The sequence below is a fragment of the Myxine glutinosa genome, chromosome 2, assembly GCF_964187855.1.
Source record: "Myxine glutinosa chromosome 2, kmMyxGlut1.1, whole genome shotgun sequence".
Lineage (NCBI taxonomy): Eukaryota > Metazoa > Chordata > Myxini > Myxiniformes > Myxinidae > Myxine > Myxine glutinosa.
This window is the reverse complement of record NC_136262.1, coordinates 183,383,670-183,393,929: the sequence shown is the minus strand read 5'-3', so window position 1 is coordinate 183,393,929 and position 10,260 is coordinate 183,383,670. Positions and strand designations below refer to the sequence as shown.

General features: G+C 41.5%; 1 protein-coding gene across 3 annotated transcripts in view; it reads left to right on the top strand.

Annotated features, from left to right (window-relative positions):
• The first annotated feature begins 5,088 nt into the window (after nucleotides 1-5,088).
• LOC137421016 (uncharacterized) overlaps nucleotides 5,089-10,260 on the top strand; it is a 72,156-nt gene continuing 66,984 nt past the window's right edge. The window contains exons 1-2 of one of the 3 annotated variants that reach the window (XM_068106650.2): nucleotides 5,089-5,233; nucleotides 8,127-8,233. In XM_068106650.2, coding sequence (XP_067962751.2) covers nucleotides 5,194-5,233; nucleotides 8,127-8,233 — 147 coding nt within the window. In that variant the 5' untranslated portion in view covers nucleotides 5,089-5,193. The remainder of the gene's footprint in view (nucleotides 5,234-8,126; nucleotides 8,234-10,260) is intronic. The other 2 variants (XM_068106649.2, XM_068106651.2) reach the window with 2 other exon arrangements.

The window sequence follows — 10,260 nt, the reverse complement described above, 5'->3', positions numbered from 1 at the left end:
ACCCATGCGGAAAAGAGGAAAGTCCCATGCGGCAAAGAGGAAAGTCCCACGCGGCAAAGAGGAAAGTCCCACGCGGCAAAGAGGAAAGTCCCACGCTGCAATGAGGAAAGTCCCACGTGGCAAAGAGGAAGTCCCACGCAGCAAAGAGGAAAGTCCCACGTGGCAAAGAGGAAAGCCCAACGCGGCAAAGAGGAAAGTCCCATGCGGCAAAGAGGCAAGTCAATCGTGGCAAATATGCAAGTATCCCAGCGGCAAATGGCCACACCATTCCATCATGTAAAACGCTTGATAGGTCAAATTTTCCAAATTACCAAATTGCCGTTTCCATGGCAACTATTGTTTGTTTGGATTTCGCAAGTGCTTTGCCCGACATATTGTTTGTCTCTCTGTCTGTCTGTGAGCAGGATATCTCATAAGTTATGGACAGATTCATCCGAAACTTGGTGGACAGGTGGGGTATGTGACTAGGATGAATTGATTTGATTTTCGATACGAGTGGATACGGATCTGGATACGAGTATTTTTAAGTGATTTACAGATTACAAAAGGCTATTCAGGAGGTTCCAATGAGAGAGCAAAAAAACATTAGCAAAAGTTGTAGTATGACAAATGCCGAAGTATACTCCTGACGTCACTGGAGACTTGGTGCTTGCGAAAAGCCCAGCTAACTATCATCACGACCTTGCTTTATGCTGGGTTGGCCCCTACAAAGTTCTATTATTATTATTTTTTTCAGAATAAAAAATGACGACATTTGTTTTGGGGAGAGGGAGTAAAAATGTTTTAAAATTTCATTTAAAAATGTTTAAAATACAAGTTTCATTTAAAAATGTTTTTAAATGTGCCTGTAATTGCATGTGACCTTTTGACCTTGCCCCAGGGGGTGGGGCCGAAATGATACTACACTTGCACCTTCTTGCCATGTGGTGATCATGACTACCATGTTTGGTGAATTTCTGCACAACTGTTTAGGAGGAGTTAGCGTGATGGACGGACAGACAGATGGAGCCGATGACTATATCCTCCCCTCAATATTTTTCAAAAAGCGTGGGGATAAAATTGAGTAAACATATGAAAGAAATTTTTTTTAGGGCCGATACCCCTGGGCACTCACCTGGCAGAAAAAAACAGTATACGACACTGACTAAAGGTATTTTAATCGGTATCACGGTATTTGAAAGCAATTTCAATGGTTACTAGAAGACAGGACAGCATGTGGAATCATACTAACAAAATCATAAAGCTTTAAACAAACAAACAAAAAAATACCTATTTGGGGGTCAACCTCTCCTGCCCCACACCCTGTAGATCGATTTAGACCCTGATTTTTCTTATGCCTTGAACAAATGTTAGTACATCACAGGTGATAAAGGCTGTGATCAAGTTTCATCGAAATTGTGTGTGTAGTTTTGGAGAACAGAGCAAATACCTACTTTGGGGGGGCTCAAATCCCCCGTGTACCCCCTTTAGATCTCGATTTTTTAAAAATCATGTGAACAAACTTTGGTATGTCATGGGTGATGAAGGTTGTGGTCAAGTTTCATTGAAATAGTGTGTGTATAGTTTCAGAGTAAAAAGAGCAAATTCCTAATTTTTTTTCTTGATAGGTCAAATGTCAAAGTGACAAGAGGTTGGGGTGGGGGGTGGTAGGGGGGGGGGGGTCAAACCTGGATCCACTTCGACCCCCTGTAGACCCTCTTAGACCTCGATTTTTTTCATGGCGTGAACAAACTTGTGCTGTAGCATACCAAATATCATTGTTGCCATGTTTGGTCACAATCCCATCATCAGTTTTGGAGAAGAAGTTGCAAGTGTTTACGGACTGACGGATGGACGAAGTGCCATCGCATAAGCTCCCCGGAGCTATGTTCTAGGTGAGCTAACAACTACAGAGTGGCCACAAAGTCACTATACAAGTAGTTAGAATTTGGATGTAATTTATCTGTATGCTCCCCTTCATTCTCCGCACAAATTAAAATTTTTATTCTTGTTTTTCTGCACGTCTTCTTCCATGTTGAGGATTGGAGGTCATAAAAGCAGCCCTTGACAGCTGTTTTGAAGTCCTCAACTGTTGTTAGGCGGAGATGAGAAATTTCCTCTTTCACAATGCCCCAAGGCGAGTTGTCACTTGTTGTTAAATCCGGACTTCGAGGAGGCCACACTATCTCAGATCCACATCCAATCCATCGTCCACCTCAATTTGTCGTCGAGATATTCTCCAACTGAGAGAGCATAATGTGCTGGTGTGCTGGTACACCATCTTGTTGCAGGATAGCTGTTGCCTCGAGCCCTCTCACGCAGTTGTGGAACAAACCACGTCTGAAGCATCTTGAAATAAGCAGTGTGATTGACACTTGTATGGAAAAAATATATCCCTATCAAGTGATCTTCTGAAATTGCTTGCCCACATCATGACATGAGGAGGATGCTGTTCAATTTCCTCATAAAAATGAGGATTTTCTTTGCACCAAAAAGAAACATTCCGAGATTGATTGCTGAGGTAAATAGCACACTCATCCGAAAAAAATACGCTTCGTCTTGATGTAATTGTGGGAAATCGCTGCAGAAAAGCCTTGCTCTAAATCAAGTCAAATGAAGGACACACTCTTTTGGAAAAGCCTTCTTCTCCCATGCCCGCATCGTGTCGCGCGTAGGAGCTGGCTTATCGAACCTCTGCGAAAATCTTGTCCTTGTGTCTTCAAAACTTGCTCTTTCTCACGCACGGTCATGAACCTAAACACAAGTAATCAGTTTCTCTTCTATCATATACTCATTGGTGTCCGTCATGCTGAAGCCGTACCTGGAAAACAAATAAAACAAACGGGTAACGGAGGACACATGCATATGGGGAGTTTGTGGCCACTCTGTAGACAGTTAATAGAACATCTTACCCAATGTTGTGTTCAATTATATAATTCAATTGAAATAAAATAATGAGTTTAAGGTGGTAGAGAAAAAAATTCGGAAGTTTACTACCGTTCATGCTGTGTCTTTTACACCACCTTAATTAATATGTCCAAGTACTGTAAAACTGGAGGTTTTTGGAGTGGTAAGAAGGTATTTTGGGTTCTTCCTGTTTAAGTATATAATTTAATTGAAACAAAAGAAAGATTGTAATGGTCATATAAAAATAATAATTCCAGACGTTTACCCCCGCTGATGCAGTGTGTTTTACATTATCTTATTGAACACATAACATTAGTTATTCGGTCTTGTTGTTTATGTCCTTTATGGCATTTTTTAAAACAGTGCATCTCCTGCTTGGAATGATTTTCAATTTTGTTTAACTCTCAGAAAGGCAGACAGAGTAAAAATATTATGTCACTCCCCTCTGCACAGGGTCGTTTGTGCAATCTATGTGCAACCTATGTGCATTATATGTGCAATATATATGCAATCAGGACGATTTCAGACAAAGTTAAACGGCAGGTTCATTTTCTGATTCATGTTTAAAATGTAATATTCCATTGAAATCAAGTTGTTCCTCAATCGTAAACTTACGTTTGTAGACAGACGGACAGACAGAAGTGAACCAATTTCTTAACCCCACTTATCGCTTCGCATGCGTGGATTAATGACAAACTTAGCCTTCACCCACAGGGGGCAGGATAACACTGTTTTGTATCTGAAAGCTAGAAGGTGTGTTGCAAAACCATTCTTTTTTTTAAAACTGTTTTTTCCCAGGGATATTCACTGGGGTTTGCAAGGTAACGTAAAGTTATGCACACTCTCCTCTGAGCTGTCTAACCTGGGTTTGAATACCGAACCAGCTATAAAATACGACCCTGGTATTTTACGTGTCGGGCAACTCAGCAGTGTGTGTGGCATCCCTCGGATGGATATTAAGCCGGAGGATCCATCTGCCAGCACTGGTTTTGTTAGTGGATGTTAAACATCCCATGGTGTCCTTCGTGAAGAGTGAAGAAGTTATCGCCGATGCCATGAACAAATTACAACTTCCTCCTTAACTGTGGGCAGCAAGTAGTCTGGTCTTCCTGTCGGTTCTTTCACACCAGGTTGCAGTCTCTGCAGCAGCTATTACACTGCAAACGAGAGAAAGTTCATAGCACACCTTACCCCACACAGTCTTGAAAAAAAGGACATGGGAATGGTTTTTTCAACTGTTGCTTTGTGTTTTGTATAAACAAACTGATAGGTGCCGCCAGATTTGTCTGATGCTCAATCTCAGTTACTCTTCCCTCAGAGCATGAGACAGAGTAAATATTTTCCAAGTACTGCTAAAACGGAAGTGTTTTGAAAGTGCCAATAATTTATAAGACAATTAATTCAGACAATTTGTGTTCTACAGTGTTCAAGAATATAATTCAATTGAAATAGGTCGTATATTAAAATAAAAAATTCCGAAGTTTTTTTTTTTGTTTGTTTTGTTTTTTGTATACTGAATCGAGGCTCGTGAAAGAGCTAACATTTATTTCACAAACAAACAAACAAAACAAACCAGACAAACAAAATATACAAAAAGAAGGAGCGGAAGACAAGATGGGGAGAGAAGGGGAAGCACACAACCACAACAACCACAACAAGTTTACTGCCATTGATGCACAGTCTTTTACACCACCTTATCTAACACGTTAAATTAGTTATTTGTGCTTGTTGTATGTGTCCTTTATGACGTCCCTAAAATAGTAAGCTAATTCCTGTTTGGAATGATTTTCAATTTTGTTTCACTGGCAGACAGGCGGACAGAGTAAAAAAACAAAAAACTTTTATCTCTGTGCATGTCGATCAGGATGTGATGAGATTCCATACAATTTGCCAAATTCAGAGCCAAATTACTGCAAAACTGCAGATTCGTGTTCCGAGTCATGTTCCGATTCGTGGTCTACAGTGTTAAAAAATATATAATTCAATTGAAATCAAGTAGTTCGTCGATCATAGACTGATGTCTGCAGACAGACAGCTAAAGTGAAGCAATTGCTTAACCCCGCTTTTTGCTTCACCCCCCTTTACCCCATATTGATTGTTGCTCCCTATGAAGAGACGCGCATGTTAGAACATGTACTCCAGTGGGTGTGGTGTTAGTGGGCGGATTTGAGTTAGAAAAATAGGCATGAAAACCTGAAATCCCAGTTTAGACAATCCACACACACACTTCATTCTTTGTCGAAGGAGTTTTGCTTTTCGTTTTATATAGTCTTTACCACCTTGAGAAAATTACCAACATTTTCCAAGATGAAAGGCGATGATGAACTGGCATCTGATGATGAGTCAAGTAAGTAGAGTGTCTATTTTGGATTGAACTTGTATCATATGTTGTATTTTTGTTGGTACAATTATAGCGAAAGAGTAAATATTCTATTGTGGTGTGAGTGTGACTCAAACTATTCGAATTAGATGCTCATCATATTCTCAAGCACACTCATCGCTTGAAACAAACATCATGAATTGGAATGCAATTTCATGTTTTTGCTTTAATGTTTTACTGAATGTGTTTGCCTGCATACCTGCGTGACTGGCAGGATAGCCTAGAGGTATGTATACTGGCTTGTAGAGTTGGTTTGGATCTCGGCCTAGCTATAAACCTTCACCCTAGTGTTTCACAGACAGGGCGCCCATCACATGGACACTAGGCCCGAAGACACGTCTGTGGTCGTTAGAGATCCCACGGTTTTTTGTTGAATAGTAGGCGAGATATCGCCGACACCATGAACAAACTAGAACTGCACTCCGCAAGGAACATACCTCCGCCAGGCTGAGCAGTTTACGTTCTGTATCCACTGATAGGCCGGATCTGGATTCGGACCTGAACCAAAATCTAGTCGGTTTGTTCTTGTCGCCGACCCAACTCATCCACCAAGTTTTGACATAACTCGTCCATAACTTTTTGAAATATTATGCTGTATATCGTTTTTGGCCCGATCACTCGATGGTGAAAAATCACTTGGGAATGAAAAAAAAACTCTCCTATCCGGATCTTCACCAAAACTGATTCAACTAGATGATATTCATAGAATACCTCCTCTGCGCAGTCAACTTGTTGCGAGCCAACTATTGTTTTTGAACATTTTTTTTCTTTGATCCAATATGGCTGCCAGACTACGTGAGCGATGACATCATAAGTTTATATTCTCTAATATAATTGTTGTGTAGATCACACTCAATAAATTTCAAACTGATCAGACCAACCATTGTCCCTGTCGAATTATGACGCCATAATTAAGGCACCAATGACGTCATCGTTAACAACACTTATTCCCCATGCCAGAGTACTTGGGAATGAACCATGTTTACATTTTTTCCATGGAGTGGTTTCAGAGATATGGAGGTGCGAATTTTTCCAAGATGGCGCCCGTACCACGTGACCTATGACTTCATAATTATCATTACATTATTCTACAGGAGGAGGTGCTCCTACGGTGAAATTTCATGTTAATCAGACTAATAGTTGTTGAGAAAATGAATTTAAAAAATGCAGACACACACATGTATGACACACATATGCAACCGAATGCCGAACCCTGCTTTTTGCTTTGCGAGCGCAGAGTAATTATTCCTTGTCACACATGCAAACTGTCCCCCAAGCTTCGTCCGAATCCGTCCACAACTTTTTGAGATATCCTGTTCACAAACAGCATGAACTGTGTCGAGTCTGGTGTTGGCCTAGCGATTAGGGTGCCAGCTTGGGATCCTAAGATCCTGGGTTCAAATCTCGGTTGATCACTGAATTAACGCAAGGGGGTTGACTCAACCCTGTCATCCTTCTGAGGTCGGCAAATTGAGTCACAAGAGATGACTAACAGGGTTGGCGCCAGGAAGGGGCAGTAGGAAGGGAAACATTGCTTCAACTAGAACAATGTGACTGTGTCGCCAATATGCCTTGGCATAGCTCCACCACAGGTAGATGCCCTCGTTCACTGTTCTAAAAATAAACAAGTTTGATTAAAATCCCTTCAGCTGTTTTCAAGTATCACATTTTCACCAGACAGGACAGGTTTCACATCGACAGGTGAAGCAGTTTCAGAGAAGGGATTTTAAAAAATTAACATTTTTCGCTGGTATACCACTTCACCTATGATGTCATCATTATCATGCTTTTGTTCCCCATTGGGAGTACTTGACAATGTACCAAGTTTCAAATTTTTCCATTCAGCGGTTTCCGACAAATAATTTTATTATTATTTGCTTTTAATCCAAGATGGCTGCCATACCAAGTGACCCATGAGGTCACAATTATCATAAGAGAAAAATGACCACAGTGTGGGCACCAGCTGCGACGTGTAGAATCATGAGGATATCCGTTGCAATATGCGCTACCAAATTCGACCAGTCATTAAATTATACGCATGCGCGATTTTAGTCCGCGATGTTCTTACCTCATACCAACGCACGTCCGAGTGTATGCGCATGCGCTATTCAAAAAGGCACTCCAACAACAACAACAACAACAACAACAACGCGGTCCTCTCATAGAGCTGCTCATCGCAGCTAAAAACATCCTGCATGGGTGTCACTCCTACCCTGAAAGTGTCGTCTCAATCGGACAAACAGTTGCTGAGAAAAACGAGGTTTAGCCCGTACGGACGGACGGACAACCCGAAAACATAATGCTTCCAGCGACTTTGTCGGCCCAAAAACCACGGGGCATAAATGGGGCCCCAAAAAAGGCCAACCTCCCCCAGCGCCCCCATTTGCGGGGTAAAATGGCCTCTAAAGGTGGTTCCACCTTTGGTGTCGGAGGTAACTACAAATTCCTGCTTAAAAGTGCAGACAGCAAGTGGTCTAGTCTTCTTGGAGGTTCTTTGACACCAGGTTTACGATGTTTGCCACACATTGGTGTTTGTCGGTTGGCGCACGTCACGTGTGAATATGTATCTTCAGCTACGAAGGGCAACCATGAGTGAAGGCAAAAGTGAAACATGTCTGATTTGTTTGGCACTTAATTCATACTTTTTCATAGCTGGAAGTGTTTACATTTTCCCTGATTCGTAGGGATAACCGTCGTCCCTCCCCAATATGATCGAACTGCCTTGAGTTGATGCCTGGAAAACCACCTGATGAGCCTGGATAAGGGGAAACATTGAATGACCATATACTGTGTGTTCTTCTGAAACAGTGTGATTGGATTTGCAGTAATTGCATCACATTCCCTGTGGTTTTGTGTGTAGTGCTGCAAGTTGAAAAAGACTTCCATATTGCTTGCAAACAGAATAACATTGAAAAAGTGAAACATTTTCTGAACAAGCGCAGAGTTCAGGTGAATTCTGTGAATTTGGTGAGTCACCTTTAAATCATCAACGTTTTTGTTGTCATTCTTTTCCGTTGACCTTCTAGTGGTATGAAGTGTTCCTAAAAGTAGCTTCTTCAGGATTTTGGGGTAAAATTGATTTGTTTTGCTTTTATGTATTCAACTGGGGTCAAACTATAGGGAAGTGAAGGGGTTCAAATTTTCCTGGCCCTGGGCCCCCTTCCGGGGGGCCTTTCTGCCTTATGACCCCCCCCCCCCCACCCCCGGGACTAGCTCCACTTAAAATTAACCTACTTCCATAATCTTTGAGTCGTTTTAGGGGTTTTTGATGATGCTCAATCCATTTTTGACACTTTAAAAGTGACATATACAGTGCATTCAGAAAGTATTCATACCCCTTCACTTTTTTCACATTTTGTTATGTTGCAGCCTTATGCTGAAATCGTTTAAATTCATTTTTTCCCTCATCAATCTACACTCAATACCCCATAATGACAAAGAGAAAACAGGATTTTAGAAAGTTTTGTAAATTTATTAAAAAGAAAAAACTGAAATATCACATTGACGTAAGTATTCAGACCCTTTGCTATGACACTTGAAATTTAGCTCAGGTGCCTCCCATTTCTCTTGATCATCTCTGAGATGTTTCTACACCTTGATTGGAGTCCACCTGTGGAAAATTCAATTGATTGGACATGGTTTGGAAAGGCATACACCTGTGTTAGGTGAACAAAAAGTGCAGATATGCACTTTATGGCATTTTCCCAGCGGCAATTTTCCCATTTCCCATATAAGGTCACACAGCTGACAATGCATATCAGAGCAAAAACCAAGCCATGAGGTCGAAGGAACTGCCTGGAGAGCTCAAAGACAGGATTGTGTCGAGGCACAGATCTGGGGAAGCCTACAAAAAAATCTCTGCTGCATTGAAGGTTCCCAAGAGCACAGTGGCCTCCATAATTCTTAAATGGAAGAAGTTTGGAACAACCAGGACTCTTCCTAGAGCTGTCCACCCGGCCAAACTGAGCAATCGGGGGAGAAGGGCCTTGGTAAGAGAGGTGACCAAGAACCCGATGGTCACTCTGGCTGAGCTCCAGAGATCCTGTGTAGAGATGGGAGAAACTTCCAGAAGGACAACCATCACTGCAACACCCCACCGATTTGGGCTTTATGGCAGAGTGGCCAGACGGAAGCCTCTCCTCAGTGAAAGACACATGAAAGCCCGCTTGGAGTTTGCAAAAAAGCACCTAAAGGATTCTCAGACTGTGAGAAATAAGATTCTGTGGGCTTTCTGATGTTGTGGGCTTTTCTTTCTTTCTGTGAGACCTTATATAGACAGGTGTGTGCCTTTCCAAATCATGTCCAATCAATTGAATTTACCACAGGTGGACTGCAATCAAGGTGTAGAAACATCTCAAAGATGATCAAGAGAAATGGGAGGCACCTGAGCTAAATTTCAAGTGTCATAGCAAAGGGTCTGAATACTTATGTAAATGTGATATTTCGATTTTTTTTATTTTTAATAAATTTGCAAAACTTTCTAAAATCCTGTTTTCTCTTTGTCATTATGGGGTATTGAGTGTAGATTGATGAGGGAAAAAATGAATGTAAACGATTTCAGCATAAGGCTGCAACATAACAAAATGTGAAAAAAGTGAAGGGGTCTGAATACTTTCTGAATACACTGTACATTCAGAGACCCCCGGTCATGGGCAAAGTCGGGGGAGAGGGGGTTGGGGTGTCCCGTCAATGGACCCCCGCCCTGTAATAACCCTGTGCTTATCTTGGGTAAATAAGAAATCAACGTGTCCGACATCATGAGTTGTTTGGGGGATTTTTTAATGAAGATGAGCCAATAAATGGCACATCCTGAGCGATCCACACAATGTATCATCAAGGGAACCGACCTACACTGAACCGTCTGATGAGATGATCCAGCGATTTTTGCACAAGACTATATATGAAATAAAAACTGAAAATACCAATCACAATGTACACCTTTATTATTGGGTTGTCTCACAATGGAATCCAACGAGGATGAAAAACTTGCTTTA